This window comes from Aedes albopictus, chromosome 3 (assembly GCF_035046485.1).
Source record: "Aedes albopictus strain Foshan chromosome 3, AalbF5, whole genome shotgun sequence".
In the NCBI taxonomy this organism is placed as follows: domain Eukaryota; kingdom Metazoa; phylum Arthropoda; class Insecta; order Diptera; family Culicidae; genus Aedes; species Aedes albopictus.
Genome location: NC_085138.1, coordinates 405,844,096 through 405,862,803, shown reverse-complemented (window position 1 = coordinate 405,862,803; position 18,708 = coordinate 405,844,096). Strand labels below are relative to the sequence as shown.

The following is an 18,708-nucleotide window of genomic DNA, read 5'->3' as shown; positions in this document are numbered from 1 at the left end:
ATTCAGGATTCGGGGATAACCCCTCTTAGGATTCTGGAACATTTTGGGAGAATCCCAAGGGAGGACTACTCTAAGGATTCTGAGACAATCTATCACAGGATTCTAGAAGAATCCCTCTCGGGACTCTGAGGCAATCCGTCTTATAGGAGTGAGGATTCTAGGAAAATCCTCAATGGAATTCAGAGAGAATTCCTACCAAGATACCGGAAGAGTTTTGCTTTCTTTTCTAGGTAATGTCGCTCAGGATTCTGGAGTAATCATTTTCAACATTCTTAAAAAATCTCTCATAATTTTAAATGAACTCCTTTTAGAATTCTAAAGGAGTCTCTTTAAATATTTTGGGAGAGTTTCTCTCATAGTTGTGAAAACATCGATTTAAAGCATTCGATTAAATCGGTGAATCGATTCGGTTGATCCGATTCGAATCGATTCACAAAAATCGATGTTTCAGCCAGAGTTGCCCAATGCTACTGTAGATAGTAATACAACTGAAAGAACCAGGATTCGTTTCCAATTTACTTAAGTGCCTGCTGCGCGATCATGTCCGCCATATTTTTTCCGTCTTCCGCACGGTAAAAATTCGATTCAAGGGAAAAATCCCTCAACTACTCAACATCGCAATCAACATGATCAGAAATGCTTTTTCTTTGAATTCGCATTGCTGTCAGTGTTGACTTGAAAACCAAAACAAACCCACCAAGGAAATCATCTGAAAATCACTTCGATTTGCACTACTGTACAAAGCTGTACGATACAAAGTGAAAAGCTGTTGATTTGATAATGACTGCTTTGGGCATGAAATTAAATATAGATGACAGGTGGTAGAAAGTGTTTTGCTTTGATTCGTGCCTCTCTAACTCAAGTGTGAGTGTGATGAAGCGCGGTAGTTAGTGAGTTGTTCTGGTCGTGATTCGATGAAGTTTTTCGACGTGCAAAACTCCCTCATGCTATAATTTTCTTCGCGATCGTGGCACACATCAACACTGCCGTTCTAGTTTTGCCAAATTTCAACCGATGTTTGCTGCCCGCCGCTGGTAAACGGAATTTTATTGTCGTGCAAAAGTGCAACTGTTGCCCTCCATATCGATTCACACTGTTGTTGGTCCATTGCTACTGCGCTCACGTCTTCCATCCACTCACTTGGATAAGCTACAACAGGCAAACTCGTGCCGCTGCTATGGGTAAAGACGGTAAGGAGAAACCCACACTAGCTCTGCCTTTAGGTTCGAGTGGTGAGAACCAAAACAAAAAACGCTCACGAGATGATCTGGATCAGACGGATGATCAGGTAGAGGGTTTTGACGTTCTACTCATGCGTATGAAGGAACTGATCGCAGAGGGAAATGCGCGGATTGAGCAGAAAATTGACGCCAATAATACTGCTCTCGTCAATGAAATCACTTCTTTGAGGATGGAAGTACATCAACTAAAAGCAGACTGTGCTCGGGACTTCAAGCAGATTTGTGAGGTCCAAACAAAAACGGAAATGGATGTGCGGAAGAATAAAGATGCTATCAACAGACTGGCTAAATCGGACGACCTAATCCTCACCGGTGTTCCTTACAGTGCCACGGAGAACACCAAAACTATCGTGAAGCTACTTTCTGCTGCCATTGGTTACTGTGAATCTGATTGCCCTTCAGTGTATACCAAACGGCTGGCTCGTGCTCCAATCGCAGCCGGTGCGTCACCGCCAATATTGCTACAGTTTGCTTTTCGTGCCTCCCGAGATGACTTCTTCTTTCGCTACCTATCGAAGAAAAGCTTGAACCTGAACCAGCTTGGATTTTATGTCGATAAAAGGGTGTATTTGAACGAGAACCTCACCGAGTCGGCGCGCAACATCAAAGGTATCGCGTTGAAGTTGAAGACTAGCGGCCGGATAAAGAACGTCTACTCCAAGGATGGTACTATCTATGTCAAACCGAATGATGGTGCTGCTGCTCAACCGATCTTTGAAGTTGGACAACTGACCGAGTATGGATACAGTCCAAAATAACCTTTCCTAGCAATTTCTTTTCCTACCTATTACGATCCATGATTCCTATCATCATTGCATCCTATGATTCTTCCCCTCCTAGAAGTCAATAGCATAAACCTTTCCTACGGACGTTTTTATTTTTTTCCTACCAAGCATTTTCCATGACTCCTTTCCCATTACTTTTCCATGAATCCTGCCTTCCTAAAAGTTAACTGCTGCTGTCGCTGTTGCTGTTGGGAACTGCTGCTGTTGTCGAATTTGCTTCTGCTGGAGTTTGCCGTTGGAGTCTACTGCTGTCGGTTGCTGCGGTTTTTTTTTATGCTGCTGGTGTCATGATGTTGCCAATGATAATGCTACATTGTATCGAATAGCTTATAAACTTGTTTCATTGTATTCACGACCTACTGCCACTTTCTTAGTTAGATTTAATGGATTACTTGGATTTTGTGTTTAGTTCGTTTGTTGATTTGTTGCTCTTTTCGTTCACAATTTCTGCTCACTTCAGTTGGCTCTTTCATTCTCGATTGGACTTGTTGCTCGCCGATGATGCCGGATAGTCAATCAAGAAATGATGCACGTACAAATATAGGTATCACCGATATTCCACGAGTTGTCATGAATGTTGCTCTGCCCGACGATCTTATCAATTTATGTCACATCAATGCTCAAAGTTTGTGCGCTCGTCAACTAGAGAAACTTGATGAATTCAAATACTGTTTCGTCAACAGTAAATTAGATATTATTTGCATTTCAGAAACATGGCTGCAAGACAGCATTCCTGACACTACCGTTGATGTCGAGGGTTATGCGATTCTGAGGAACGATCGAAGCTATAGCCGTGGTGGAGGTGTTTGTATCTACTACAGAAAAGGAATTAGTTGCAAACAAATTGCTGCTTCCGCGCCGGTGTTAGGATTGGAAGATTCTAACCGTACTGAATATTTATTTGCTGAAATGTGTATCAACCATGTTAAGTTTTTGTTGGGTGTAGTCTATTGTCCTCCAGGGGTTGATTGCTCACATGTACTAGAACAAAAATTTTCAGAATTATCTCTAAATTATTTTAACATGGTTCTAACAGGAGACTTTAATACCAACCTGATGAAGAGTTGCTCTCAAACAGTGCGCTTTACTGATGCTTTGGCCAATTACGGTATACATTGTGTTAACAACGAGCCTACTCATTTTTATAATGGGGGAAGTTCCCTGATTGATTTGATGTTAACAAACAGCTCTAATTTTATCCTTAACTTCAATCAAGTGTCAGCTCCAGTGTTCTCACAGCATGATATTATTTTTGCATCGCTTAACATAACTCGTATTCAATTGGAGCAATCGAAATCGTTCAGAGATTACAATCGGATCGATTATGCTCGTCTCAGAAACGCATTAGAGTTTCTTGATTGGTCGTTGCTTTATAGTATCAATGACTCTGATTTGGCACTTGATTTTTTCAATAATACCATCAACGAACTTTACGATAATTTTGTTCCATTGCGCTTGCATAGACCAAGAAAAAAGGCACCATGGATGACCAATGATATTGTAAAAGCTATGTTAGAAAGGGACGTAGCATATCGACAATGGATTCGCAGTAAAAACACAGCTGACCGAAATGAGTACAAGAGGTTGCGTAATAGAGTCACTTGCGTGATCTGTAAGGCTAAATCTGATTATCTCTCAACAAACTTAGAGTCATCACTGTCTAGCAAAGAATTGTGGAAGAAATTAAAAAAATTAAATGTTACAAATTCAAAAAGCGATGCAGAATTCTGTAATACTAGCGATGAAATAAATAATTACTTTGGCGGTAACTTTACTCGTGAATCAGAATTTCATTCAATACCACCGCTTAACGCATATGGTTTCAAATTCATTGCGTGTAGTGAGTTGGAAGTTTCATCAGCAATTTTCGCTGTTTCTTCAAACGCTGTTGGTTTAGATGGCGTGTCTCTAAGGTTTATTAAGATTATTTTACCTTATGTTATTACTCCAATTACCCACCTTTTTAACTTATTCATTACTACAGCCAAATTTCCTAGAGCGTGGAAAACTGCCAAGGTCTTACCAATTCGCAAAAAGTCGTCTGGAAATAGTTTGGATAACCTTCGACCGATCAGCATCCTATGCTCTCTTTCGAAAGCATTCGAAAAGATTTTGAAAGTTCAAATCCAAGATTATGTTAAACGATACGATCTTCTCAGTCCTTACCAGTCTGGATTTAGATCAGGGCGCAGTACAACATCCGCCTTACTAAAAGTACACGATGATATACATCAAACTATTGATAAGAAAGGTGTAGCATTCTTGCTTCTGATCGACTTCTCTAAAGCCTTCGACAGGGTCCCACATGTTAAACTTCTAAAAAAGCTCTCAACACAGTTCAATTTTCACCGGAATGCAGTAGAGTTGATAAAATCCTACTTGAGCCAACGCATGCAAGTGGTGGAAGCAAATGATAATCTATCGAAACCAATCTCTATTCTATCAGGTGTACCTCAGGGTTCAGTTTTAGGCCCCCTGCTGTTCTCTCTGTTTATAAATGACCTTCCAACTGTGTTGAAATCATGCTTAATACATATGTTTGCTGATGACGTACAGCTTTACCTTTGTACTACAAGTAATGACCTTGGAAACATAGCGCTGTTGATAAATTCAGACCTCAAACGTGTTCAACAATGGTCCGAACATAATCTTCTACCCGTAAATTCTTCTAAAACAAAGGCTATGTTTATCTCTAGATTACAAACACGTCCATCTCTACCTGTTTTACTTATTAATGATGAAATTATCGAATATGTAGATAGAGCTACAAACTTAGGAATCATATTTCAAAATAATCTTGAATGGAACTTTCAAGTTAATTCACAATGCGGGAAAATATATGCTGGTCTTCGCCACTTGAAACTTACTGCTTCAATGCTTCCGGTTACTACCAAGTTAAAATTGTTCAAGTCGCTAATATTGCCTCATTTCGCGTATGGTCTTGAATTGATTTTAAATGTCACTGTTGCTAGTTATAATCGCCTTAGAGTTGCTCTGAACCACTGCGTACGATGGATTTATAATCTCAATAGATATGCAAGTGTAACGCATCTACAGCGCCATCTTTTAGGCTGCTCTTTCTATAACTATTTTAAACTACGCTGCTATACTTCTTTGTTTAGAATAATTCATCATGGACCTCAATACCTAGCTGATAAGCTGCAACCTTTTAGGAGCAATCGTGTAAGACATTATGTTCTATTGCATCACAACTCGTCACACTATGGCAATACCTTTTTTGTACGTGCCATCATTCTATGGAATCAGCTTCCTGCAGTGGCGTAGCCAGAAATTTGCTCTGGGAGGGGTTTTTGATGTTCAATAATACCTTTTTTTATTTGACACTCACATTTTGTAAAAATATACACTGAATTTGAGCTGTATGTTAAAAATAGCGGCGCAGCCGAAATTTTTTTCCATCACAAAGCGTTTTATACTGGAAATTTGTTCCAGAAATTTTGGCTCTGGGGGGGGGGGGTTTTAACCCTAAAACCCCCCCCGTGGCTACGCCAGTGGCTTCCTAACGAAATTAAAGTTTTGCGAGCTGCAGCAAGTTTTCGTCGTGAGTGTTTGAGCTGGCTCAATGAGGGGAATTGAAGTGAACGAGGCAACTAATCAACAAAGTAGAGTATAGCTTAAATTTGTTTTTTTTTAATATATATATATGTATTGAAATGAATTAGCTTGAGTATATGAAAGTGGTTGAACAACATTAAGATACCGATTGTAGTAATTTTATAAGGGTGAACCCTTACGCTACAAGTATTTGGCAAATAAATAAATAAAAAAATAACAGATGTGAAGTAGTGTAGTGGTAGAATCTGGATGGGGGGGCCTTTTTTTGTTTGATTCTTGTTTTGAAATCAAAACATTCTCAACAACGAATTGAAGTGAAGTTCCATTAATATTGAAGATGCATTGGTTGCTCTTTTCCAACTGATATTCAATTGATATCGAATGTATTGAGCAGTAGTGCGAATCCAGAAACATTACGTTTAAAATATCAACAAAATTCAATGTACATATATGAGAAGTACATTGAACTAAAAAATAGAATGTAACGTTGGTAAATACATCTTTTGATATTTTAGTAGATTATTGAAGCAGAACTCTTTGGATATATCTAAAGTCAAATTAAAAATAACCGCTGTTACAGTACAACTCGAAAGAACGACCTATTTCAAAAGAAGCCAAAGTATTATTAACATTTATATTATTAGTAGTACGTCAAAAAATGTCATAAAGCATTTTTAGAAAGAACAGCCTAAAAGAAGGCAAAATTATATAGGGAACAGTAATGTTAATTACGCATATAGACGTGAATATGTAAGTTCAAAGAACTGCCGTTGTTCGAAGGGATGTATTAGATAAACTTTTATACAAATCACAAACTAAAGGATCGATTCCCGTTCCGAACGGGACATCCGAAAGTATTTCATTTAATAACTCTGTAAGTGCTAAACGACCACTAAATTGAAAAGATGCAGACTAAGTTCCAATGTTAACGTAAAGTAAGAAAGAAGACGATAAAAAGGATTTTCTTACTACTACTATTATTACTTTTGAGCTTTCGACCTTTTGACCGTCGACCTTTTGACCTTCGACCTTTTGTCCTACAACCGGAATTTGAATCATGTCCGTCCTTTACTGCATTGGCGTAGCCGTTTCCTCCATTGCCGCGGTCTCCCGTGCCTACACGAAGAAAACAAAGTACCCAAATATGAGTTCATTACACCCAACTTCGGGGTTACGTGCGGGAACCCATATTTGAGTTCGTGGAAGCGATGCTGAAATGTTTTTTTTTTTTACATTTGATCCCGTGCGACAAAGTACCTACTGGCTAAGCTTTTTTCACCCAACTGCTGGTTCAAAATACTCAAATTTGAGTTCAATGCTGTTTACTCAATTTTAGCTTCCCGCACTGAACTGTCAAAGTTGGGTTGGTTTGCTCTTCGCTCTCTGACAACAACAAAGAGAGTGGATGAGAGAAGAAACAAAAAAGAACTCAAAAGTGAGTTTAAAAAAACTCAAATTTAGGTACTTGAGTTTCTCCGTGTATGTTCTCCACGCCATTCAGGTACTCATCGAAGTGCTGCTTCCACCTTTAGATCTTCTGAACTTCACGTCCGTCCGTCAAGAAGCTCCCGCCGTTCTTATCCCTGCATATATCGGCTCGCGACACGAAGCCGTTGCGGATGCGTTTAACTTCTGGTAGACATTCCGTATTTCTTGGGAATTGCACAGCACTAGTTCTATTTCTTCGCACAGCGCTTCTTCTAGGTGACGCTTCTCCCGAAAGAGGCGGATCTGCTGCTTTCACTTCTATTTATAACGTTCCACTTATTAATTTTAAAATGCTTAATAAGCTCGCAAAAGATACCGACACCAATTGAAGCAAAATCGCTGTTTTACTTATTCAAGATCCCACACCTTGTCCCCACACTGATTAGAACTATGAAAAGGATCCAGTGTGATGAGCAATGCGCAATATTGTTTTTTTTGCACCGTATTCGACCCCCTGCAGAAATTTTTTGTCACACCACAATATGTTCCCACCAGTTTCAGCATACATTGGTTCGTTTCGCTGCTAGAAATTTTAAGCGCCGGTTACACTTTTTGGGTGGTGCATGGAATAATCGGTTTGTTTACTTGCTACTTTCTTTGGTGTTTGACGTGTGAACAAATATTTTAGACGATTGAACATTTGCACGGTAATCTAAAAAGCAAAGCAAGATGCAATGTACACCCTCATCACAGAACAGATGTGTATCTTCGAACAAATTTGAAATTTCGAGATGGAAGTCGTAAAATTTTCACTTGGAGAACTAGATTGGAATGAATTTCCTTGGAGAAATAAAAAATCATCATGGCGTGCCTCGCTCCCGCCCTATGCTCGCTGTACAAAAAAGCTTGCTTTCCACCACCAGGTTCGCTAGTGTACAGTAATCAAACGAGCGGCTCTTTTCGCGATGAAGATTCACCCCCGTGCCCTCATTCTTGTTTTCGATCGAATCCACTTTCGAACGAAAATCATTCGCATTCCCGTTTACGCCAGCAAAATCAAATGGCCTACTGATTCGATCGAACCAAAAACGTTCGAAAGTGGATACGTCCGTAAACAAGAATGAGGGTGATAGCCTTGTTTTCTTACAGGGAACGTTCATAAATTGCGTCGCGCTTTTAGGGGGAGGGGAGGGGGTTCAATAAAGTGTGACAATCCATACAAAAATTTCAGTGGTCTCATACAAAAAGTGTGACATAGGAGGAAAGGGGGGATGGAAAATGTGCAATTTCTGCGTTACGTAATTTATGGACGCTGGACGCTCCCATAGGTGCGTCCCTTATTTTTCTTTCATGAAAAGTTTATCGATTCTAGTAGCCAAAGCATCTCAACCATTCACAAAGCAGTGGACGAGAAAAAGTACCACAAGGGACATGGCTTACTACATACTGCGACAAATTTTCTCATTTCTTTTTTCCTAGATATCGATCCGAATGCTCCTTCTTCCCATGAACTCCATCGCAGCGAGTCAATGAATTATGAATTATGATAAAACAAAACTAGAATAAAACACACATCGTCATTTCTCCGCAAGAACGCCATCCATATCTGTCACAACTATTATCCGGCACTGATCACCCCATTTCTTCCTACCATCCGTACAGGAAAACTATCCGATTCGGATCTGAATGGCCTGTCGGTGCCGCACCACGGAGGCCCCGGAGGTGGAGCAGGTGGTGGCCTCGGGTCCCTCCACCACCACCATCACAACAACAACAACAACAGTAGCAGCAGCAGCAGTGCCAGCAAATGGAGCTCCTCGTGTAATCCACTGCTGCAAAGCCAGAAAGCATCGTCGGCAACAGCGGCGGTTAACCACTTGGGCATGAATCACAATCTGCAGAATCACCACCACCACGCGGTAGCGGCCCTTTCGTCCCCGTTCTCGTCGCTGCTTGGGGCAGGCGGTGGAGCCGCCGGGTACTTGTTGGATCCCCTAGGGGGGCTGAACAAAACGACCGCCGCCAATCATCTGTTCTAATTGGACGGGGGGGGCTAGAGGTCGATATTAGTATTAAGCATTCCACACTAGTCGTAGGTTTAAGATACGAAAGGCTAACGATAAGATTTGGTGAAGCAACTTCACCGGTGTAGATACAGACTCAATTTTTCATAAAATCTTGTCACAATCAAAGCAGGCTGAGCAAGAACGAATCTAGTCATCATTAGAAAATCGCTTTTCAGCAGGATTATTGCTGCTTACTAGATACACAGTGCAGATGCCGAGCCAAGCAAAGAGAAAAAGAAAAGGTAGAAGCTGTAGCATATAGTAGGCAGAGCAGGGGTATGATTCCATGACAACGCGATGACGAATATGTCCGTTTCGGTGAGATTGAGTGACGTTAATTAAATACAGAAGTCAATTACTAAGTATTTCGCTGCATGGGTTGATGGTTGGAACGCATACATAGGTTCAAATGGACAGGTTTGAGTTTCCAGCTGACAAGGCGCTTTAATTGCACTTTGGATTGACCAAATATTCAGAAATATTCAGAAAAATGAAAAACTTCCAATATTACTTGCATAGGTATTTAAGATTGTCCGACAACTTTTTCTGGTCGAATTCCTAAAGCAAGTTTATATTGTTTGTGATTAAAACGGAATAAAACAGAAAATTTGGATCGGTACTCCCTCATTGTTTTAGTAGTCTCTAAAGAATTTTTCAATTATATCAGCAACTCGTTTGGTATTTGTTTTTTAACTCTCCAAAAACTCTTCTAGCAATTCCTTTGAAATTCCTTCGGTAACGCCTTTGGTAATTCATTCAACAATGACTCTGCGAATTTCCTTGCAAATTTCTTTGAACATGAATTTCTTTATTTATGCTATTTGGAATTTTTTCAGAATTCCTTTCAAAATTTATTTGTGAATACATACTTGCAGAAACTTGTATTGCAATTTCTTCGCCAATTTATTTTGGGGTTGGATTTGGTCAATGAACTGCACACTTTGGTTGATTTTCTACTCTCCGCATCGATTAAGAATCGGGGAATCACAATATTGTATGGCAAATAGCATCTGCGGCTCCATGGTGGTGCTACTAGTGTCACCAAGCTCTTAGTCGCATCGTGCTGAAGAGCGCGGGTTCGATTCCCGCCGTAGCTGTCAGGAAAAGTTTTCGGCTGTGCCACTGGGCGTTGCATGCTGGTCTGTTGTCTAGTGTCGTGTTTCCCTCAATTTTTTGTTTCCTTTCATTTTTGAAAAAATATATTTGTTAGCGGTTGTGCACAAGGATAACCGCTTTGATGCCTACCAAATATGTTTTTGGGAAATGCTTTTTTTTTCGAGAAATTCGAGTTTAGATGCTTTTTGTCATACAAAATGAAATGGTTTTACTTCTGCCGATCAACCAATGCCAAGAGGTACTCCCGTTGTTCTTCCAGATTTTTTTTTCTGGGATTTCTTCTCCAAGAATTCCATCCTAAATTCTCCTAATAGTTTCTTTTGAAATGTATTCAAGAGTTTTTTTTTTACTTCCTTTTCCCCGGATTTCTTTCGGGATTCCTTCGGGCCTTCTTTCGGAGATTGCATCAGGAATTTGTTCCAAGATTCCCCAAGAAACTCCTCCAAAACTCCGTTAGGGCATTTCTAGAATTCTATGCGAGATTCCTCCCAGAATTCCTTCTGAAATTTCTTCAGAAATTCTTTCTAAGAACCTTTCAGGAATCCTACAAGAACTTTTTGCAGTATTCCATCAAAATCTTCTTCGGAATTATGCCAGGACCTCCTTCCGGGATTTATACGGTAATTGCACCGGGAACTTCTTCCGGAATTCCCTCAAGAACATTTTCCGGGATTCTTACAGAAACTACTTCCAGGATTCTTCCGGGACCTCCATCAGGGATTCATTTGGGTTTTTTTTTCTAGGCTTCTGCCAGGAATTACTTCTGAAATTTCTTCAGGAATTCCTTCGTGGATTTCTTCGGGAACTTCTTCCGAGATTCTTTTCGGAACTCTTTCTGGGATGCCTCTTGAAACTCATTCTGGGAAATTCTTCTAGATTTCATCAGAAACTGCTTCCAGGATTTCTGCAGAAACTGTTTCCAGGATTCATCTAGGAACTCTTTTCTGGATTTCTTCAAGCTTCGTTTGAATTCCTGCAGATCCTTCTGAAATTTCTCAGGAAGTTCATTCTGGAATTCTTTCAGATGCTTCTAATGGAAATCCTCCAGAAGTCGATTAGGGAATATTTTGAGAAGTTCCTCCTGCATGTTTTGTTTATGGATTTCCTTATGAAATTCCTACAGGATTTCCTTGAGCAAATATTCCAGAAAGTCCTTCTGGTTTTCATCAGAAACTTTTAGGAGAATTTTGGATGTAATTCCAGGAAGGAGTTCCTGAGAGGGAACCTGTTAGAAACCTCAGAGGAAACACCTGGAGGGACCCCATTGCTGGCAACTTCAGAAGGAACCCCAAAAAGAATCTCAGATATGAGGAAACACAGAAGAAAATCCTATAGGTATCCTAGAAAAAAAGATATGGAGAAACCACGGAAGGAATTCCTGGAAGAATCTCAGGAAAATTGTTTGGGTAAGCTCGGAAGGAGTAATCCTGGTGGGACCTCGGAATTAATTTCTAGAGAAATTTGGGAAAAAAAAATAAAAAAAATCCAGGGTCTCCTAAAATTCTTTCGCCAGAACCTCCTACAACCGCAACAATCTCAGAAAGTATTCCTCAGCAAATAATGAAAAAATCTCTGAAAGAATCCCGGAAGTGCTGTTTCGAGAAATCCTGGCAAGAGCTCTTGAAGGTATTCCAAAAAAAACCTTTTTAGGAATCTCAGAAGAAATTCCTGGAAGAAATCCAGAGGGAACTTCTGAATGAAACCTAAATAAACCCTCGGAAGAATCTAATCTAGAACTCCCTGAAAATCCTACAAGACACTCTTGGAGAATTCCTGGAACAAATTTGTGAGGAATACACGACAGATTCCTGGGATTCCTGTGGTATCTCACAAAAACAACCTGAAGGGATGCCACCGTGCCATTATCAAGTCATAAATCAGCACACTTTCCCACACACGCGCACCCCACATTATGAATCAAATCAAACCTCCCATGAAAAGCTGACGAAATTGTCCGTATCGTAAACAACAACCCACGAAACGTTAAAGCCTTAAAAAAATATCATAACAACCGCCGTATGTAGTGGATGTATGTATGTATGTATGTAGTATGTATTGGAATTTCCAATTAGCCGAAGGGATTAACAAAAGAATTTCTAAAATATTTGTCTGAGAAATTTCCAAATCAATGGCTTGAGAAATTTCCAGAGGAATTGCCGGAAAAGCTTGCTATGAAATTTTCGGAGAAAGTGTAGAATTAGCATAATTTAAAATACACAGAAATAAAAATTTGAAAAAATAAATAAAAATTTCGGAGAAGATTCAGATGCTTTTCGTCATACAAAATAAAATGGTTTTAATCATGCTGATCAATGGTCATGCGCCAAAATTCCCAGAAATTCACAAAGGGATCTCCGAAGAAATGATCAATGAAACAACCAAAAGAATTCTCAAAGAATTTTAATAAATTTTTCAAAAAAAAAAAATTCCGTCAAAATTTATAAAAAAAATTGTCGAAGCAATTTTCGGAAGAGCATGTATGCACTCAAATCCTAAAGAATTACAGAAGAAAACACAAGAAAATTTAAGAAGAAATTTCATAACAAATTTCCAAAGAAATTACTGATCAAATTCCAATAAAACTAACGCAGAAAATTCTCAAAGAAAATGACGAAGCAGTTTGAAGGAATTTCCGAAAATATTCATAAAACATATATCTAGAGAAATTCCAGAAGAAATAGACGAACAATTTATAAAAGCATTATTTAAGAAATTCACAAAGCAGTTATCAAGCATTTTTTGCAGAAATAACCGAATAATTTCTCAAAATATATTGCCGACAACATTTTCAATTGTATTGCTGAAGTAAATACCGGAGCAATTCTTGAAGGAATTTCCAAAGAAATTCTCAGTGGGTGAAATAATAGCCTACCCTATTTCCTAATTCAATTCGAAAAACAAATATGTGATTTGAACGTACCATCTTTATTTATTTAATTATGCTTCTTCTTCTTCTTTATGGCTGTACGTCCCCACTGAGACTTGGCCTGCCTCTCTCCAATTTAGTATTCTTTGAGCACTTCCACAGTTATTAATTGGAGGGCTTTCTTTGCCTGCCATTGCATGAATTTGGATATTGTGAGGCAAGCACAATGATACACTATGCCCAGGGAGTCGAGAAAATTTTCCCGACCGGAACGGGAATCGAACCCGCCATCTCCGGATTGGCGATCCATAGCCTTAACCACTAGGCTAACTGGAGACGTATTTCTAATTTAAACATGTATCGCAAAATGAAATACGCATCATTATTAGTCATACGAAAGTGGTAATGTCTGGGTATTCATACGAATAGACGTTAGATAGCATCGCAAAGGAGAAGATGTGTGGTAAATTATTTCGAGTGCTATCATGGTAAAATCAGAGCTAGTTAGTCAAGGTTCTCCGATTTCAGCGCCCCTTCACTGGTACATTCCCATGGATGACTTCCTGGAGAAATCTTTTGAAGGAATCACTTGAGCAGTTCCTGAAGGAACTGCTGGAACAACTTCTGAAAGTTTCCATGGAACCGCTTTTGAAGAAATCCAGAGCTGAAAACCCTGCTGGAATACCCAACAAAACCTCTTGAGATATAGAAAAGTGCCTTTAGAAATCCCCTAATAAAAATCCTAAACATTATTTTAATGAATGCCTGGATGAATCCATAGAGAAATTACTAGAGGTACGCTTGGAGGAATTCCAGAAGGAATTTCTGAGAAAAAAACAAAGAGGAATACTTTTCGAAATTTCTGATGAAATCTCTTTGTGTATTTCTACAGGAATCTCTGAAAGAATTTGTAGAAAAAATTCTGAAAAAAAACCCTGGGGAGATTTTCTAAGACTTTCTTAAGAAATCTTTGGAACCAAAAAATAAATCCATGGAATATTTTTGAGAAAGCTCATGGAAGGCTTTCTAAATGAATGCTTTACAACAATTCTGAAAAATTTCTGAAAAAAAAATCTGAATTACCAGAATGACTTTTTAAAGTATATCTATGAGGAGTTTCCGAAGAAGTCCATGAAAGAGTTTCTTAAAGAATCCTAGGATGGATTTCAGCAAGGGTCCATGAAAGAATAATCGAAAAATCTATGGTCATTTTTCCCACAGTAATCCTTGGAGAAATATGTTATGAAATCTCTGGAGGAATATCAGGAGATATTTCTGAAGAAATTATTAAATGTAGTCGAATTTATAAAAAAAAAAAGCCATGGGAGATTTTCGGAAAGAATCCCTCGATAAATGTGTGAAGGAAACCCTATGGCAGTTTCTTAGAGTACCTGGGAATTAAAAAAAATCCCAATATGATTTTCTGGCAGAAATTCAGATTAAAAAAAAACACTGGAGCAATTTATAAAGCAACCCCGGAAGAAAGTTTTGGAATAAATCCTTGGAAGATCGATTAAGAGAATGCTTAAGGGAATTTCCGGAGGATTTTCCGGAAAAAATATCTAGAAAACATCCGAAAAGATAGGGTAATTCTGTGAAGGCTTTTCTTAAGAAATCCCTGAATGAATTTCTGCTGAAACTCATACACAACTTTTTGTGAAACTTCTGGAGGAATTCCTAGTGGAACTTCTGGAGAAATTGGAAGTTACTGTGGGAATTTCTGGTAAAATCCTTGGAAAAATTTCCAAAAATCCAAAGTAACCCCAGTACAAAAATTGAAGGTACTTTTGAAACATTTTCTGAAAAACTCTGAAGGCATTACTAAATGTTCTGTTAATGGAAACTCTGCAGAAATTTCTAAAGAAATTTCTGAAGGAATCTCTGAAAGAATTTTTGAAAAATATACCTGGAGGAATTTCTGCTCAAATTCAAGGATATTTTTTGGAAAAAAAATAGTTGAATTCCTGAACTAAATCATACAAGACGCTTTAAAAGAATACTTTGCTAAATTTGAAAAAATAGGAGGAATGTCTGAATAAATCCCCGAAGAAAATTTCCAGAAAATAAAAATCCATGAAAGATTTTTTGAATAAAATCCGCGAGGGAATATTTAGCCGAATATCCTCACAAATTTTCGAAAAAAAATTGGAAAGATTAGAAGAATTTTTGAAGAAGTTTTCGGTAGATTTTCTAAAGCGATCTCCGAAAGATTTTCCAATTGAATGCCTAGAGATGGAATAAATAAGCAGAGGTATTTCCGAAGTAATACCTGGGCAAATTTCTCGAATTATCTCTGAATTGATTTGTGAACAATCATGGAGGTATTGGTGAAGCAATTATTTTTTCAAGACACGAATACGTCTGGCAGTACATGCAAGATTTCGTAGAGGATTTCATTTGGAGGAAAACGTAAAAGATTTTCAGAAATAATCTGTAACATGACGATTTGATTTGGGAAGTTTTCTTCGGAGACCGTAGTAACCCAATCAACCAGTGCACTATGGGCCAGGATCGCAATCTAGCGAGACAAAATCTATTACTCTGAAACGAAGTATTTCCGGCACATGGTGTCTTCGACAAAATTTTTTGTAATGATCAGGGGCATGAATTGCCAAGAGTTTAGTAGTTAGCAACTTATCCGCAAAGGTGGCACTCCGTGCGGACAAGCCTAGCGGATAGGCATAGGTAAACTTAAAAGTACAGTAGCTCACATGGCACAAAATCTCAATGATCAACCGATATTTATGTAAATCATAATCCAGCCTATCGACGCAACGGATAGCAACACGTTGTAATCAATTCTGAAAAGCAAGGCAATTAAAAAATACTCCATAAAAATTCAAGTATTTACTTCCCTTATTATAACTTAGCGTCCATCACCTTCCCGTCCAAGACACGCAAGCAAGTCAAACTAATTAGTTCAAACTACCGTCAATCATTTCAGTTCAAAAAACTTGATCTCACGAAACGTCTAGTTCGTCATTGCACCGAAAATGCAGAAACTAAATATAAATCCAGACACAGAACGAATTGTATTGCCCAGCTTATATACACCCCCAACATTTTGGACTATGGAAAAAAGATGCAGAATAAACATGATTCATTCCGTGATCTTTTTCCTTTTTTTCTTAGATACAAAGCAGTATACGGAACGAGTACTGTCCAGACTTACAATTACAAAAGAAGCGATTATCGGCCTCAAGTGCTGATCGACGACCGACAAGAGAAATAAGCTAATAGCTGTAAGGCGAAAAAAAAAATCCAATCAAATTGCTCTAGTCAAAGTGGTAGGGAGAAATGTGAAAACGAATAAATATTTATAACTTGGTAAAGTAAACACAAATAAGAACATCCAAATAACATGTAGCTAAGGGACACTCGATAAAAGAAAAGATTAAATACTTGATCATAACTGTAAACTGTAAATAGTGGCTACTTCCAACAACGTTGTAAAGAGTTTAGGTCATGTAAATATCTCTAAATATAAATTGAATAAAACTTTTCGTAAAATGGTCAACCATGAACGTGTTTCCTTCCAATTGTCCCGTTCCCCGAAGGAGGTGAGTGACACACATGTCCAATTATGTATGTGCTCCGGCACAATTCCAACAAAAAATCATGATTTTCGCTAAATTTATCCATGAGCAGCGGCGACGATGGTCACCAAAATCGGTGTGCTATTTTGAGATTCTCCATCATTACCACCAGGGGAAAATCGCGGAATCACCATGGTCCCGCTTTCCGTTGATGACGTACTTTTGGTTGGGTCTTGTAGCGGCGTCTTCCTTTCCACTTGGAGAAAGACTCTGGGAAGAACAGATGCGAATGATTCGACACTCAATTTCACGTCCATTTCGGTGGCAATATTTCACAACTCGTAGTAGGTACCGCCAAACCCACCGCATTTAAGTGCATGAGTCAAGAGGTTGAGCTTGGATTATCTTAAGAATGGAAGGAGCGAACGAGTTGGTAATGAACTTGTTTGAAAAGTCATCAAACGAGCTACTTAAGGAAAAAAAAAACAATAAATTAACCGAAAATTCAACTTAGTTGAAGGAGCGGATCTGGTTGGATGGTTAGAACACTTGACTATCACGCCGAGGACCTGGGATCGAATCCCACTCCCGACAAACTCACAAAATGTGAGTTCTTCCTTCGGAAGGGAAGTAAAGCGTGGGTCCCGAGATGAACTAGCTCAGGGCTAAAAATCTCGTTAATACAGATAAAAAAAACTTAGTTGGAATTAAAAGGAACAGTACTTGACCAGATTTTCTTTTGCTTTCAAAGATATCTTTCAATTCGTGTTAAAAGTATTACTCTGCGAGAAATTTTCGCTTGGCTTTGATTTTTAAGATCCAATGTACTCGAAACAAAATTCATCGCACCTCTTAATTTCGAAAGATTTGACTGACAGTTTCCCATGCAATTTCTCCAGGTGTTCTCTGAAGATTCTTTAAAAAGATCATCCAGGCAGATTTGTGCAGGGTTACGACAATAAATTCTATCAGAAATTCGTCCAGGGATTTTCCCAGGTTTTCCTTCGAAGATTACTTCAGATATTCTTGCAACAATTCCCTTATGGAAACCATCAGATTTTTTCCAGAAATTCTTTCAAAAATTCTACCTGTAATTCCTCCAGAGGTTGTTTCAGGTACTCCTCCACATATTCTCCTGCGAGACGGAGACAAATTTCGTTCGTTTGAAACAAACATATTCATGTTTATTCGGTAAACTGATAAAATGTTGAAAACTAAAATTATAATTTTTAAAACTAACTCAATTACACATTTTTTTCGACAATACTTATTGAGGAGTCCCCCGTTCCGCCGTCGAGAACATAAACAAAACTCACAAGCTCCAACTGCAACATCAAACAAGATTTCCTCCTGCAAAAAAGGCAAGGTTCACCGAAAGTCTCCACGAAATCCCGTTGTTTTCGGGAGCGTATGTTATCTAATAGATGTAAACATGATGTTGGCATTGAAAGTACAACCCAGGCGGTGGGTTTTTCCTGCGAAGGAAATGACTTTATAAGTTTAAGGGGAAACAAATATTTCCATAGGGCCGACCTGCCCCAAAAAACAAAAATATTTACATTTATTTCTAACATAATCTGTCAGAAGATACATTTTTGTTTCAAACATGGATTGCACTTGCTTCAAATGTGACGTTCGATTTGCTCCAAACAGTTTTATTTTTGTGGCCTGAACAAATTGACAATTTGTTTGAATTCACCTCAAAAATTTTTGTTTTTAACGTAGTTTTTTTCTGCGTGGATACCATCAAGATCTACTCCACAGATTTCCTTATACATTTCTTCTAAACTTCCTTCCCCAATTATTCCTTGGCATTTCTCAAAAAATTCCTCTATGAATTCTCAAGATATTCTTTTAGAAGTTTCTCCAAAAGGTCCTCCAAGTTTTACTACATGGGCTGCTCATAGATTTTGTTTTTGTATACTTCAGTAGTTCTTTTAGAAATTTCACCGATGATCCTTCAGGAATTTTTCAAGAGCTTCACACTTCACTCGCAATGCCAATGTTCAATGATGTTCCAAGAAATAATTCCATGAGTACTTGAAAGAGTGTCTTCAATTCTTCTATGTATACCATTTGAGTTCTTCGGTTTTC

General features: G+C 38.5%; 1 protein-coding gene across 1 annotated transcript in view; it reads left to right on the top strand.

Moving 5' to 3' along the window:
- Nucleotides 1-13,416, top strand: part of LOC115266894 (paired mesoderm homeobox protein 2B-like) — a 209,540-nt gene extending 196,124 nt beyond the window's left edge. The window contains exon 4 of the mRNA XM_062856179.1: nt 8,693-13,416. Coding sequence (XP_062712163.1) covers nt 8,693-9,069 — 377 coding nt within the window. The 3' untranslated portion in view covers nt 9,070-13,416. The remainder of the gene's footprint in view (nt 1-8,692) is intronic.
- Nucleotides 13,417-18,708: the final 5,292 nt, after the last annotated feature.